The sequence below is a fragment of the Sapajus apella genome, unplaced genomic scaffold (genome assembly GCF_009761245.1).
Source record: "Sapajus apella isolate SASKATOON/1434 unplaced genomic scaffold, GSC_monkey_1.0 scaffold1, whole genome shotgun sequence".
Taxonomy (NCBI): Eukaryota; Metazoa; Chordata; class Mammalia; order Primates; family Cebidae; genus Sapajus; species Sapajus apella.
In genome coordinates, this window is record NW_022436941.1 from 24,088,463 (window position 1) to 24,105,361 (window position 16,899).

General features: G+C 40.3%; 1 protein-coding gene across 3 annotated transcripts in view; it reads left to right on the forward strand.

The window, feature by feature from the left end:
• Positions 1-16,899, forward strand: part of SEMA6A (semaphorin 6A) — a 132,738-nt gene that overhangs the window by 54,413 nt on the left and 61,426 nt on the right. For all 3 annotated transcript variants that reach the window (XM_032273474.1, XM_032273420.1, XM_032273373.1), the window contains exon 2: positions 15,958-16,095. In XM_032273474.1, the coding sequence (XP_032129365.1) occupies positions 15,996-16,095 (100 nt within the window). In that variant the 5' untranslated portion in view covers positions 15,958-15,995. The remainder of the gene's footprint in view (positions 1-15,957; positions 16,096-16,899) is intronic.

Sequence of the window (16,899 nt, forward strand, 5' to 3'; positions counted from 1 at the left end):
CACTTTAGAATGACTTTTTTTTTTTTTAAACTCTTTGGAGAGATGAAGGTTATGTTAACCGAATAGAAAAAATTTTGTGTTTCTGAAGAAAGTTATTCTGCCTTAGTCTTTTAGTTATTCAGAGTGAACCTGGGGAATCTCCTTTTTGAAAGACATTCTTGTGTTATTCGTCTCCATGTGTTCCATAGCTGTGTCTTTTCCTTCTCATTGTTCAAACCGTGAACTCCTTACCAGTGAAAGCCTGGATGATGCAGGTGGACCTCAGTTCTTCCCAGTAACCAGGGGATAAGAGATGTTTATCCATTTTCTGTGCCTTCATTTGCTCCCAAAGAAAGGCAAGCACACACGTGCAGGGTTCCTTCTGCTATGCTAGATCACACGCTTGAGGACGCCTGCAAGGCTGGGTGTGTGTTTCACACTCACTTTTTCTCTGATTTATCACCTCTTTTGTCTGACCCTCAGCACTTTAGTTTGGTTTCTTCTTGTTACACTCAAACTTATTTGATAATTTCACTTTTCCTCTTGATTCTGGTCTGGCAGAGGTGGTAATTATAGTGATTGCTGTGCTATTAATCATGGGAACGGTGATTTAAAAATTTGATTTAGGGGTTAATTGGTGATATTCGTGTGCTGTCTTCCCTCCTGATAATTGGACTGCAGTAATTAACCTTGTATCTAGGTTATCTGATATTAACCATTTGCCTCCATTTTATCTCAGACTTAAAATTGATTACATTGTGTCTGACACCCAATGTCCACTTTGGGGAGAAAGAAAGGTGAAGGACACCGAGTGGAGGGCACCTCGGAGGGGAATGGGAGAGTCTGTCTTCCACCTCTACCACCTCTACCTGTTGTCTCAGATGACAGTTGTCCTCCCCACATGTTCCAGAAATCCAAATTCTTAATTTTATTAACTAGTCCCTAAACTTCTGGGGTTATTTATCGAAAGAAAGTTACAGGTATTTGAAAACTAAAGCCAGGTACATGTAATAAAGCAGAGGGCAGATACTGCCAGCTGACAGTTGCTTCTGATGCCAGGGATTGGAAAACACCATGAACAGGCATATTCCATGGGAGAGAAAATGATTACAGACTCTGACATCATGGAATCTTCTTTGGTGAAACCACCAACGACTGCACAAAAAGCCTGTGAAGTCTATCCATTTAGTATAGAGAGAGGAAAGAGCGCTGACTCCCTTGTAGCTGGCTATCAGGTGGGAGGAAATGCAGCTCACTCAGGTGGAGGGGTGCTGAGCCTGGGGAGGCAGTCACTTCTGCTGCTTCTGGATGGCATCACTTACTCATGAGAGGCTTTGAAATCTTGCTACCAAGACTACATCTGCTCTGGGAACGTCACTTATTTTGTGGAAGCCTGCTCTTGTCGGTCCCTTGTCTGGAGAGGAGCCTGGAAAACTGTCATTATAAGCCCAGAACATAGGAAATGAAAAATAAGTAACTCAGTCAGCAATTCCTCATCTATGAATTATTCTTGCAAGTATGATATGACATACACTTTTAGAAATATATGAAATCAGATTACATTTTTTAAATTCTGTGAGACTTTCATAACACACTGTGGGATAATTAAGGGAGGTTCTCGTTTTGGCACAACCAGTGTTGGGAATTTACTCACAAGGATTTCCTTTCTCCATAACTCTTTTTCCTGGTTTTAATCTCATCAAGAACAAAGGCATATAGTTTCCCAGTATCTTGTTTTTGAAACCCTTGGGTCAGATATGTTTCAGAATTTTAAATTTTTTAGATTTTAGAAAAACATGGGACACATACATCAGTAGGGTCTGGGGCCATGTCTGACAATTATACCTATTCATAATTTGCAGCAAAATGTATAAATATTCATCCTTAGAGGGATAAATAAGGACTACAAATGGTCTCATGCCAACTCAAGCTTGTCACCCAATGAGTAGAAAAAAATTTTGGTTTTCAGGGTATGTTTTTTTTGTAATTGCAGATAAATTGTGTACCTGTATTTCCAAAATGAGCTTGGCCTCATCCAGATCTAGAGAAACAAGGAGCCTTAGAGCAGTCTTCAAAACAAGGAACGGCAAAAATTCCTCCAGATGCTGCCTCAATATGCTCAATCACATCCCAAAGAACAGGACCGTTCTGTTTGTGCGGTGACCCTGAAGTCACCTATGTAAGGAGTCAAGTCATTAAGTGGTAGAGACATTCAAACAAACCCATGATTTCCTAGAAATTGACTTTCACTGGCCTTAAGGAAGGATATTTTCAGGATCTGGGGGAATAATTATTAATTCTGAAGGTAGGATTTCACATTAAAAGCCAATGCACATTTTATGGTGTGGGACCCTAGATTTGACTGGTTTGGGAAGAGGCACCTAGTGAATGGTCTTCTCTCCACAATTCAGACTGATAAACGCCTTTGAAAACACCTATGTTATTTTGCTAAGTAAATCAAGCCAGGCGAACGAGTCGCTTTTTACATGTAAAGTAAATGAGCAAAGCCAATAAAGACATTATTAATTTCAGAAAAAAACTGAAATATCTACGAAATTTAATAATAGGTTTAATAGGTTTAAATGTGTGTGCTTACAATTTTCACCTAGCTCACTGAGACATAAAGCAGGCTTTTGTTTTTTGCTAAATGAAATGAATTTTTCTTAAAATGTGGGAAAAATTATGGAAATTCAAAAAATAATTCTTCCATATCATGTCTGTTCTCGATGTATCTGGACATACATGGATAAACAGAGTGTATATAAATAGATATATATACATAGAAAAACACTGGGTATATAGATACTTTACTGTTGATAAGCCCTGGTCAGCATAAATATCATACTTGGTTATGGAGCAGATCCTGAAATGATATTATACCTCTTTTTGTATAATCAGAAGCTTGTAATCAAATAGAAACTCTATTTTTGGCTTTCAGTGTTCTGGGAAAGCATCGGAGCTCATTGAAAGAGGCAGGAAATACAATGAGGGCTGACATAGGCAGCGAACAACCGAGGATCTGATGCCAACATTTTAGTTCAAGGAATTGTTTTCACTTTCTTCCTGATCTTGAGACTGTTTCACCAAAGATGTTGACAAACAACAAGAAAACAAGGATTTATAGAATTTGGTCAAAGTTTAAATCATCTGTGACTGATGACATTATTATTTGGGGCTGTTATTCAGAGTTTAAGGAGAGGACCTGCAGGTTGCTATTAATTCTGTAGGGACCACGTTTGAAGTTGACTTCCACTCTAAAACTGGGGAAAGTACACATCCCTGCAGCCGTTTAAGCCTGAGCAATCCCAGGCAGAGTGGAGATCAGGAAGGTTAGAGTTGTGACTGGGAGATTCTATTTCTATTAACTATACTGAGAGGAAACAGAAGAGAAATTATTAGGGAGAGTGGTCCTGTCAAAGGTCAGCAATTGCTTTATTTTGGTTAAATCCTCTCAGGACTTTGACAAAGGTGTGTGGAAAACTCTAGTCGCTAAAATATCTCTGGTTTGCGCCTTTAAAGTCACTCTCCAGATGTCTTTTACTCGCTAGGAAAAAGCAGCTTAAATTCAGGCATATTATTTTTTGCAGTTTCCTTCATTTTCAATAAAATTACAAAAAAAAAGTGAGGGAGAGTAATACAAAAATAACCCATATGCTCAACACCTCAAGCAAATAAATACGAATATTCTGAGCTTATACTTCAGAGCTTCCCCCATCCCTTCTTTGCTGTCATATTCTTAGAATAAATAGTAATCAGACACAATCTTTATTCTCAGCTATTTTAAACCAACCTCTCACTTAAAAGAAAAAAAATCTATCCATTACTTTAGAGAAATATTTGAAATTCCTTAAGCAAAGAATGAAATAGTCTAATTTGAGTGTCTGCAAATCCAATAAGCTTGGAGTTGTCTATTTTAACACCCTGCTGTCTTGATCTGACCTTTCTACCTGAGACGTCTTAGCTCCCACCTGCCCCCTCCACAGTGAACAGTCATGCAATCTTCTAAGGCTTTCTCCAACCAGAAGTCTTTGCCAGTCATCCCACCTTACATACCTCTGCAACACCTTCACACTCCAGGTGGTATTCTTGCCAACAGAGAATTAGGGGTTTTTTTTTTGAAGGATTATTGTTATTTGTTTATGTGTTCTATTTTGGAATAGTGAGCAAAAGCCGTCGGGCACTGAACAGTGAGGTCCTGGGGTGGTGCAATGGGAAGGGTCGTTTCCATCTCTGTATGCATCAGCATCTTAGCACAGAGCCTCCCAGTAGAAAACAGGGAGTTGTTGGGAGGCCGAGGCGGGTGGATCACGAGGTCAAGAGATCGAGACCATCCTGGCCAACATAGTGAAACCCCGTCTCTACTAAAAATACAAAAAATCAGCTGGGCATGGTGGCACATGCCTGTAATCCCAGCTACTCAGGAGGCTGAGGCAGGAGAATTGCCTGAACCCAGGAGGCGGAGGTTGCGGTGAGCCGAGATCGCGCCATTGCACTCCAGCCTGGGCAACAAGAGCGAAACTCCGTCTCAAAAAAAAAAAAAAGAAAAAGAAAATGGGGAGTTGGTAAGATGGAAATCATACAATGGAGGTAATGAACATCAGGCTGCAAGCCAAGGAGAAATGAATGAATTTTGCCTTCCTTTCTGAAAGTAGCACAACATAGGGAAAGAGCTCACTGAGGGGAGTCAGGAGTTCTCAGCTGCTGCTCATCTTTGCCACTGTCGAGCTGTCCTACATTTGGCAAATGACCTCACTTTTTGGGCCTTAGTTTTCTTAACAGAAAATTATAGGAGGCATTTGTTTCTGCATCTGAGGCAGATGTTCAAGATCAGCAATACTGTAAACAGTTTACACAAGTTTAATAAGAGAAAAACAAATGACCCCATTAAAAAGTGGGTAAAGGACATGAACAGACACTTCTCAAAAGAAGACATACATGTGGCCAGCAACATGGAAGAAAGCTCAAAATCACTAATCGTTAGAGAAATGCAAATCAAAACCACAGTCAGATCCCATCTCACACCAGTTAGAATGGCTACTAATAAAAAGTCAAAAACAACGGATACTAGAAATGTTGTGGAGAAAAAGGAATGCTTTTTACACTGTTGGTGGGAATGTAAATTAGTTCAAACCTTGTGGAAAACAATGTGTGATTCCTCAAAAACCCAGGGAGAAATACCATTCGACTCAGCAATCTTATTACTGGGTATATACCCAAAGGAATATAAACTGTTCTGATATAAAGACCCATGCATGTATATGTTCATTGCACATATACAATAGCAAAGAGATGAAATCAACCTAAATGCCCATCAATGATACACTGGATAAAGAAAATGTGGTACATATACACCATGGAATGCTTTGCAGCCATTAAAAGAAAGAAGATTTATGTCCTTTGCAGGGATGTAGATAGAGCTGGAGGCCATTATCCTTAGCAAACTAACACAAGCACAGAAAACCAAATACTGCATATTCTCACTTATAAGTGGGAGTTAAATGATGAGAACACATGGACACGTGGGGAAGAACAGCACAGACTTGGGCCTGTCAGAGGGCGGGGCATGGAAGGAGGGAGAGCACCAGGAAGAATGGCTAGTGGATGCTGGGCTTAATACTAGGGTGATGGGATATCTGTGCAGGAAACCACCATGGCATGCAGTTACCTATGTAACAAACTTGCACATCCTGCACATGTACCCCTGAACTTCAAATAAAAGTTGGAAATTAAAAAAAAAAAAAAGAAAAGAGGAAGGTTAGGAATGAAAGTAACGATTACAGTCTGGGGACATATTGTGCGAGTTTTACAAGTAAGCCATACATGTAAGTAGAGTTTTCCAGAGGAATTGTACAAAATCAGGTCTAGAATTCTGAAACCAAAGGTTTATATTAAGGGTCAAAAATTAGCTGCCTTTATAATGGATACCCCCATTTACCCTGATGTGATTATCATACATTGCATGTCTGTATCAAAACTTCTCGTGTATCCCATAAATACATACACCTACCACGTGCCCACAAAAATTAAAAATAAAATTCAAAACAAAGTAGACCTTTTAAGCCAACAACAAACAAACAAAAACTATTTACAAAGATGGAGATGGCAAAAAGCCAGGGAATGCCATAGATAAGCCTGGTTGAGACTCTTGTACACTTTTGAGATCACGATAGTTTGCCACAGGACTTTCAGGCCTACTAAAATCATAACTCTAGCAGCAGAGTCCCAGTGGGCCAGAGGCTGTATCTGAGACATCCAAGTAAAGCACAATAAATGCATTGGCTCAGGGCTGTCAGTTTGGGTTGGAGGGTGGCGAGTAGAGAGAAAACTAACTTAACAGAATCATCTGAAAGACAAGACTTGCCTTCTCCCCTGAAAAGATAATAGGTATGCAGCCAACCTTTATTTTTTGAAAAGATAGATATTTTTTTTCTAGAAGTACTTATGAATTCACAGTTTTTCTATGCTTTTGTGATAGTGGTTTCTGATCTAAAATGGAACATCTATTACACACAGTCGATATTTATTATCATCCTCCATTGAATGCCATCATCATTCTCCAAAATGTGTTGAAGTTAGGTCTGTGGCATTTCCCTTTCCTCCGAAATGGGTGCTTTTATGTCTCTGTTAATGGCTGAGAGGAGGAGGAAAGAAAGACCGGATGCTTTATTAAGAGACTGGAGCTATTTTTCTCATTTACCCAAACCTTGTATCTTAATGCAAACATCACTGAACAGGTAGCCCTTGTGCTTCCTGCAAACTGGGTACAGTAAAGGTTTCAAACAGGATCAATGGGCCCAGGTTGTTTCTAATTACAATGGGATGTGTTCTTTGACCCAGCTCTGCATCCTGTGGACAGCAGCACCCTCTTAATGCTGCAGTCCTTGAAACAGAGCTGTCCCGGTCAGTGAAGGATGCCTCCCATTTAAACACTCATTACTTCTTTAAATTTTCCTCTGGTGCAAGAATGATCAGCAGTTCACAGAGGTGAAGCAGCTGGATATTCAGCACAAACCACCTGCTTTCCCACCTCTCCCTGGACAGAGGTTCCTTACCGACTTAAGAGATGTCCACATCTGTTTATCCTATCAGCTACTGAAGCAGGCAACTTTGTTCTTACCCTTTGCAACTGACACTGTTCTCTATGATGTGTTGATGTTAAAACATCACTGTTGAGGGAGGCTGCAGGCAGGCAAGTGGTTCCACTTAACACAGTGTTCGTGAGAGAATCAATTTCTCCTAAAACTGGTTGAGAAGCATCTGCATCTTTGTATCACCTTAAGGCTGCAATCGCAGGGCCATAAAGTGGAATGAGCCTTTGCATGCCTACATGTTTGGGAGCAACTGTGTATTCCCTTTATAGATTTTTATTACTGAAGCCATTAGGGACTTTCAGCCACTTTGTCCACATAAGCATAGATGCATCAGCCTATATATGATCTTAAGTGCAGTTTCCACTTATGCCAGCACCTTTCTCTTTCCAACCTTTCTTCTGTTCCTTTTTCTTTAATGTCCTGGAAAGGACATAAACATTGGCATTATACAGACCTGGCTTTGAGTTCTGCCTTTACCCTTTAACTACTGTGCTGTAAATACAGTTGGCCCTCTCTATCCATGGGCTCTACAGCAGTGGATTCAACCAACCACTAATAGAAAATATATATTTTTTAAACTGCATCTGTACTGGACATCTACAGACTTCTTTTTCTTGTCACTTTTCCCTAAGCAATACAGTAAAACAATGATTTCCATAGCATTTTCATTGTATTATGTATTATAAATAATCTAGAGATGTTTTAAAGTATATAGGAGGACGTGCATAGGTTACATGCAAAAACTATACCATTTTATTCAAGGAACTTGAAAATCCCCAGATTTTGGAATCTTTGGGAGGGCCTGGACAAATCCCCCACAGATACTGAAGGATTGAGGGACTGTGTTAACTTGTCTTTCCAAGTCCACAAGGGGCGTGGTTTCAAAGGCAGAAATTTCCCAGCCACATGCCTGATCTGCCTTCATTCATGTCCCCATCTGGAAACTAGAGTTCTTTGTCTAACTTGACAGCCCAGGTGAGCTTCCTTTGTTTAGAAAGCCCACCACAAACCTTGGAAGGAGGGGCTCTATTGCAAGCCAGGCAGCCAATCCAGCATGAGTCAAAGATCAATCACTCCAGAGGAAGTCTGGAAAAACTCCTCTCACTGGAGGAGAACTTAAATGGGGCGCGAGTAACTCTGGGGTTACATTCCCCCTATTCCCTTACCTCTAGGGATTTCCCTCTCTGGATCCCCCCCCCATGGCAGCATGGGAGCCTTCTCTCTCTCTCTTTACCTGTGTGGACTCCATCTCTGGATCCCTTCCCACCACAGCATGGGAGCGCTCTCTCTCTCTCTGTCTCTCTCTCTCTCTGTCTCTCTCTCTCTCTCTCCCCCCGTCTCTCTCTCTATCTCTCTTCTCTTTCTCTTTCTCTTTTTCTCTTTCTCTTTCTCTTTCTCAGGCTTTCTCTCTCTCTGCCTAATAAATTGCTTTTCTGAAAAGCTCTTTGGGGCCGATATATACTTAAACAATATCACCGCGCCACCTGGGCTTCCTCCCCATTCTTGGGTCAGAGCCCAAGGACCAGGAAAAAACACATCCAATCAAGGAAAAACAGGAAGCGTTTTTGGAACGCTCCTGCAGCCTGCTCCCGTCCCCACGTTACAAGATGACTATATTTACCATGCGCTATTTACTATGTGTGTATTTACTATTTACTATGTTGCTTAACCTCCCTGAATTGCAGTTTCCTCTTGTGTTTACGACAGAGATGATAAGGCCTGTCTCTCTGAATTGCCGTGATGTTTCAATAAAGTAATAGGCATACATACTTTGCACACAGTAGGTACTTAGTAAACCTCCACTTCTACCGAGTCCTTTCTCCATTTTCCACATCATTATATTTCTTTCTACTAGTGTGAGTGCCAGGATTTACAATTTTCAAAAACCACACAATGTTTGTGTGACTCCCAAGGGAAACTCTCCAGCCTCTCCAGGTGCCCATCTCCAGAGATAAGAAGCCTAGTGACTCAAAGCAGGTGGGGGAGAGAGAAGGAGGGAGGGAGAGAAGGGGACTGCTCCTCCCACTGAAGCAGTAGAACACTAGACGCCAATCTAGGACCTGCCTGAGAATGTTTTAAGGAAGTCCAAGGAAAGCTATTAAAAAGTGATTTTTAGTATCTCAGCTGAAGAACAAATAAACATTTATTGAGGACAATGGAGAGTCTCCAAGACACTATTTTACCCATATAAAGAAATGGAAACTGAGGCTCAGAGAGCTTAAGCATCTTGCTAGAGGTCCCAGCTAGTAGCAGGGACAGAGGATTTCAAAGCTCACGTTTCACTCTCTGCTCTTTACTGCTCTTCTATATAATTGCAATAGTTTGATTTCATATAGGAGCTTTTAAATCAATTTTGAATCCAGACTTTTGGAGGCAGTCACACCGTACTAACATAGATGATTAGGTCCAAAAACTTGAGTTAATAAAAATGAAAATTTTAGATTTAGTGTCAAACTCAACTAAAGTCTAAATAAGATTAAATGGTAACAGTGTTCTCTGTGGTCAGATTAGAATTGCTTATCTACTTGAACTGTGTCCTGAAGTTGAGACTAGGCAGTATAACATGTTGGGATTTCTTTGCTCTTGCTTGATGAACTTTTTGCCACTTTTCATGATGTGCCTATTGGAGACCGGGAAGAGCTACATCAAAGAGAGTTTTTCCACTCCTCATGCTTGCCACAAACAGAACCACACACTGACACACTGATTATCCCTAGAGTTTCCAAACCACATGCTGCTTAGGAGCAACCAGGAAAGAGTGTAGAGGGGAAAATGAGCCCTGTTACTGTATTTGTTTTGGAAAGATCAGTTGCCCCGCTGCATAGAACTTTTTCTGCCTGCCCTCTGTGGTGATCTCAGAGAGTAGCTGACACAACAACCAGAGCCCAACTACGTTCCAGTGCCTTTTAGGACAAAGAGGAAAGGTGTGCGGAGGTCCAGCACCTCCCCCTGCCTCAGCTTGGGCCACCTCATTCCCCCTGCCACCCCTACCTCATCTCTGCAGGTGATGTTCCTGACCTTGAAATGTGTTACGACATTCCCGGAATTGGAATTCCTGCCCTTGGAATGTGTTACATGACCCAGAGGCAGGCTCCTCCCTCAGGCCACTCCCTGTACTATCCTTCCTAATCACCCTCTCTCTCACAGACACCCTTCTTCATTGGGGCAGAATCACATAGAACAGTACAATCACATAGCCTGAGGAATCTTATAGGTCATGACATTTTATATCCTTTCATTTTGCAGGTGAGGAAAGTGGGAGCTAGTGAGGCCGACTAACTTGCCCAGGCTCAACACTGTTAGTCAACGCTATTTTTCCTTCTGTTAATGACAGCGTGAATTGTAGGTTATCTTAAACACTTCATATGATATTAGAAAATGAGCTTTTTAAAAGAATTATGGCTGGGCATGGTGGCTCAGGCCTGTAATCCCAGCACTTTGGAAGGCCAAGGTGAGCAGATCACAAGGTCAAGAGATCGAGACTATCCTGGCCAACATGGTTGTTATAAGTAAAGTTTCGATGCAAAAGAAAATAGCACTTGAAGATAAATCCTCTCAGCAAGGCAGCTTACTTCTATAGAAGGGTGCGGCTCACAGATGGAGCAGTGGTGGCCGCATGCTTGGACAAGGGTGGAAAGAGTACTTGTGCCTGACAGGGGTTGCCCCTACTGCTGTTTTGTTCCCATATTGGCTAGGGTTAGACCGCACAAGCTAGACTAATCCCAATTGACTATTTTAAAGAGAGCAGGAGTCCATGCTGGAGTGGCAAGGTGGGTGCTTTGGCGGGAAGGACAGTTACGGGTGGGTCAGAGCAGGTAGCCAGGGGTGACCTAGGTTAAAGGTGACTGGAGCAGGTGACCAGGATGAGTCAGGAAGGAGCTGGGGGCGGGGAAACAGATGTGAACTACTGATTAGAACTGGTGGAGAAGGTTGTTTACTGGAATTACAAGGAAGTTAAACTTTAAATAGAGAAAGAATAAGAGAGCTGAACATACTGACATACTGATTCTTTGAAGAGAAAGTTGGAGTTCACTATAACATGGTGAAACCCTGTCTCTACTAAAAATACAAAAATTAGCTGGGCGTTGTGACACACAACTATAGACCCAGCTACTTGGGAAGCTTAGGCAGGAGAATCGCTTGAACCAGGGAGATAGAGGTTGCAGTGAGCCAAGACGGCGCCACTGCATTCCAGCCTGGGCAACAGAGTGAGACTCCATCTCAAAAAAAAAGAAAGCCCATCTCTACTAAAAATAACAAAATTAGCTGGACATCGTGGCACGTGCCTGTAGTCCCAGCTACTGGGAAGGCTGAGGCAGGAGAATCGCTTGAACCTGTGATGTGGAAGTTGCAGTGAGCTGAGGTTGTGCCACTGCACTCCAGCCTGGCAACAGAGACTCTCTGGGGAAAAAAAAAAAAAAAAGAAAGAAAGAAAGAAAAAGGAATTACTGAAACATGGAAAAATAGTGCCACTATGATCATTCCCTATTTATTTCAAAACCACAGTTGGAGTTAAGAGCATTTTGTATTTGTAAATTTCCAGATACATTATTTTTCACATCACTACCACGTATAATTAATATGTGCCTTATGTGCCAACATTCTGGAAGATGCTGCCATGTGTACCAAATCAGACACAAAATTGTATTCAGTCAAGTCCTCCATGCAATTGATGCACTAAGCATTTATGCATTGTTTGCTGCAGCTGGACATGTAGACAGTGTGTGGAGCAGCCCAACTGGGTCTCTAAAACAACCAATGCTCATTCATTTGTGGATATAGAGAGTGGATTCCACATGGTCAGCTTGCTAAGGCTGCTGAGCCACTTGCAGATGATGGCCAAGAGAAACAGAATACCCTCATGCAGCAATGTTGATGTCCTGTACCTCAGTAGCATAAAGGTTCCCTCAGAGCCTTCAGGGGCAGGCAGGTGAGGTTAATGGGTAAGGAAGACTTCCTAAGAAAGTGGGAAGTGGTGGGAATGTTTCCAAATGCAGACAGCTCTATTTGGGGCAGCCAGTGTGCTCAACTCCGGAGTGTTGTCGTGTGGGGACTTGGACTAGCAAAGCCAAACCTCTGATTTTTTGTTTTTTAAGAAGTCAGAAATCTGGAGTTGTTTACTAAATCTCCTATTTTTCCCTCAGTGTTGCTAATTTAGTTTTTTTCTTCTCTGTGAGTGAGCTTCGGCCAGGCACTACCAGTTTATGAGCCCCTGTAGAATTTTCCAGGGCAGTATTTGGAGGAATATTTGGGCAGAGGATTAGAACTAGTGTCAAGGGCTAGCCTGAGTAGTATTCTGGCTGGGTCCACTTGTCATGGCTTCCCAGTCCTCGTGGTTTATTAAACTGGCTCATTAGAAGTAAGATGTGGCAATTGACAACCTCATTCTCTGACTTTGTAATCATTTCTCCCTCCACTGCCATCCCTTTTGCTTCAGGCCTGGTTGACACAATGACCTGCGTCATCAGGGGTGTGGGAGGTAGGGGTGTGCGTAGATGGAAGCTCCAGTAATTGAAAAGAATTTCTTACTTTTAAAAATTATCAGCATGAACGCATTCACAGTGTTTTCAGGCAGTCCTTCTCCGGGTCTCCTTTGTTTTGTCTTCAATCTGAAATACCTGAAAGCTAGTTTCTTGGCCAGTTAGCATTCCGCATGGTTCAATTGGCTCATGGCAACCAATAATCACAATGACATTTGTATATCACAGTTCTGTTATCCAATTTGGGCGTAAAAGCTGTAGGGAAAAATTATTGTGAAGAAGAATTTTTGTTTGGGTGTAGAAAGTCAATACAAGAAATTTATTTCAGATGAACCTAAATAGACCTAATAATAAATTCACCAAGCAGATGCTTATTAAAATGAAAATGTCTTAAAGCTCTGTGAATTTCTGGTGTTGGGGATATTCGGATTATAACTTTGTAGTAATGCTACGTTTTACAAAGGCCATTTCTCTTCAGGCTAAGAAGAGTGAAAGGCTGAGACAAGTAGATGGAAAATTCAGATATAATAGGCTGACTTATGAAGTAAATGTTTTTATTTAGCATCCTTATATTGACAGACTTCCTTTATCTAATTTTCTGAATAGCTGCTTAAGTCTAAGTTATATTTAGCCTGTGTAAGCACAGTCACAGACAGAGAAATCGACAAATGTTTGCAGATACCTATAAATGTGCTGCTTGTGGGTAGCACTTTTCAAAATCTTGAAAGTGACTTAAACAGCCTCTTAAATATTGCAGCAGCACAGCTCGCTCAAGGTTTGTAAACTCAGTGGAAGGTTCTTGTTTTTGTTCTCCTGGGCTGGTGCAAGTCTGTAGTGCGTGATCTTAGAAAAGAGGCCCAAGCCTCTGTTCTTTGGATGAGAAATTACAGTGTTATGGAATTGGGGTCCCTCTGCAAAGTAATCATTCCAACAAGAAAATTTATTGTCTACACATTTCCAAGGGTTAGGGCCCAAAATTGAGTAGAAAGGGAATAATACATCAAAACTTCAACTGAAGAAAAATTTAAAGTGTTCATGTGAACTGACTGAGATTAACCAATACTGCCAGAGCACTTTCACCCATATGATGTACATGTTAACTGCCTGATGATATAATGATAGAAAGACATATACAACAGCTATTTTTCCCGGCAGAGAGCCCTGCTGTAAACCTGGAGATACTTAAGTGACATATCTCAGCCTTGATTCTGGCTGCAGGGATGGCCAGAATAGCCATTGACTTGCATAACAGATTTCTTCTGCATGCATTGCTTTTCCTGCCAGCTTCTGGGGTTGAGAATTTTGCATTTGACACATGCAATCTTAAGATGGAAAAAACCAAAATTGGGGGATACAATAAAGTAGCAGAACATTGTCTTGTTAGCTTGTAGGACATTTGTACAAACATGAATGCAGTTGTTGAAGGATGGAGATTCATTTGTCATGTCAAGAAAAATTAATCCTTAAAAGCATACATATAACTCTAAAGATTTCTAAAGGAATGAGAATTGGCCTTTTGAGTTTCCTCTTTTCTTTCATTTTATGCTGCAAATCCTCTGAGGCAATATGCTTCTGTATAATACTATTCTTGAGCTCCTGGTAAAAGTTGCCAGTTCTCCCTCCCCATGCCAGATGCCTTCTCTCCTAAAATCTAACAGCTGACTGGTGTCTTATTTATGTTTTAGTTACTTTTGTTATTTATTTCTTCCCTTTAATGCTGTACTGAACAGGAGCCATAAGAAGCATATCGGGCACTTCAGAGCTTCTTTCCTTTGGATTCAGATTCTCTAGGATAGGAAGAACTGGCAAATAAATGAATGAATAGACTCTTGCTTTTCACCTGTCTAATAAATACATGTTTATGTCTCTTCGTAATGATTCACCCTTATGAACAAGTAATTATTTAAAGTTTAATTTTAATCTGCACATCAGAGATGGAGATACGGAATTGTTTAGGCTTTTCTCTCAATCTCTCTCCCTCTTTGATTTTCAAGATGAAGCAAATTAATGTGCACTTTTCAATTGAAGAAATGATTAAGACCCAGCTGTGTCTGTGAAATTATAAGTTACAGTGCAACACTTGGGACTGATTAATACTTTTTTGACATGAAGAAGAGTGACATAGGTATCTAATCTAAATGGTGTTCCAAAAAGTGTAAGTTAGCAGTTTGTTTGCAAATTAACTTTCAAAGACATCTAGGTTACTAAGTTTGACATTTCTACACACAAATTTTAAATGATTGATGGACTACTGTAAAATAGCTTTGTTCAAAAAAGATAATCTTTGGCAGGCTACTTCAAAGAGTTTACTGCTCTAGAAAGATGAAAAGATATCCTCATTTTACATTAATTTCCATGATAGATCAAGCTTATTTGAAATATGCCTGAGAATTAAGTGATATTTACTGTATCATGAGTCCTTTTTTTCACTGTATCCAGCAGTCCCACATGGAATTGTTTTTATTTCCAAGATTTAGGAGAATTTTTCTACACATAAAGAGCTTCATCAAGAAAATACAGATGGGCAGAACAGTATATCTGACATTTTTATTCACTACTATTTCACTGCAAGGAAGGATTGAGACTAAAATATATAGAGATAAGACTGTTTAAAATCAACAATACCGTTTCAGAATGTGGTTTCAGATTCTCCTTGTACTAGTCTTCACAGACTGTGAAAGGATCTGCCTACTTCTCTTTAAATATAAACTGTGTGATTTTATTTATTTATGCCTAAGTCACTGTAGAATGACATAAGTCAGGGGTGAATATCTGAACTAAGGGGTCAAGCATGTAATGGAAATTAGTAAACAGGACGAGTTATAGATTGTGTGTGTGTGCGTGTGTGTGTGTGTATCTGTCTGTCTGTGTATCTGTGTGTTGGAGGTGGAGGTGTTGTGCCTGAGGGAAACTGTTACTTAGGTCAGTATGGCAGGTATTCTGATTTTTACTAACAAACTGAAAAATCTAGATTCATATCAGAAATCTGTTTTTCAATATTGGCAATCATCTCAAATTTCTGGGTGATCCTGGGCGTGTCTGGGAGTGGCAGTCTTGGTATCTGTACGGAAAAATATTTACCTTAAAAAGGAAAAAACATCTTCCTAGTTATTCACATTTTTTTGAATGCAGCATTTCATGATTGTGAAATAGCCCCTGTAAGAGCTTAAAGATGGCTCAAGATAAAAGAACTAAATCTTTGTCCCATATGGAAGGGCTCAGATGCGTCGTGAAGGAGATAGCAGTAGGTAACAGGTACAAGTTCCAAACACAAAAGTCAGCAAATTTACCATGTAGAAGATGTAAAGCAGAAGCCTTTTTTTCTCTTGAATTTATCTTTAATGGTATTTTCATTTTATGGCTTTGAACTGACTTGGAAAAAAAATCTGTTCTTTACTTTTTGGCAGGGTGAAGTAGAGAAATAAAGTCTCCCCGCTGAACTACTATGAGGTCAGAAGCCTTGCTGCTATATTTCACACTGCTACACTTTGCTGGGGCTGGTTTCCCAGAAGATTCTGAGCCAATCAGTATTTCGCATGGCAACTGTAAGTACCCACGGTCTCGCTCACTGTCTCTCTTTGAGAACATTTTGGCCTGAATCAGCCTAGCAAAAAATAAAAATCAAAAATGAAATAGAAAAAGTGACTTATTAGTTATTTTAACCTCTCTACATGACAAAGGTGGATAATTCAGGTCTAGTCAAATTGACAGGGTGACTTTTCTATAACTCCATCAGACGTTGTGGGGACACGTGTGAAGATTTGAAACATCCCTCGAAACACTGATGAAGTCTCAATTACTACTTGGAGGCCATGGTGTTCATGCCTTAAAATCAGCTCTGTGGGAGAATATCACTGTTATCTGGGTGTTGCCAGTATTACACGTCTTTATATATAATTCCATATATAGGGATTGTTGCAAGATATGAACAAAAAATCATGACTGTTTTTGAGTACTTCAGAGAAATTTTTTTTGGATTTAGAAGTTACATAGTTAATAGACTTGGGTAAAGAGTAATTTTGAATTTATAGAGGACCCATTTTAACTGTTAATAACTTTCCTTTGGTCTCTGCTTCATTGTCAGGAGTAGATACTGACATGATTAAGAATTCAGTTGTCTCCTCAAAAGAGGAAAGTTCTGCCTATGTGTTGGATGGAGCATTCAATTTACCACTTTGTTTTTCATGCCCTCTAAAAGACTTAAGTATTTTATTACAGTAAAAATGTAAGAGAGCATTTTTTTCTAAATATCTCTTTTCATAGTAATTACTCCAAAACAAACACTGAGTGAACCCTACAAAGGTGTCTAACATTAATATAGAATACTAAGGAGATCCAAATATGCCCAG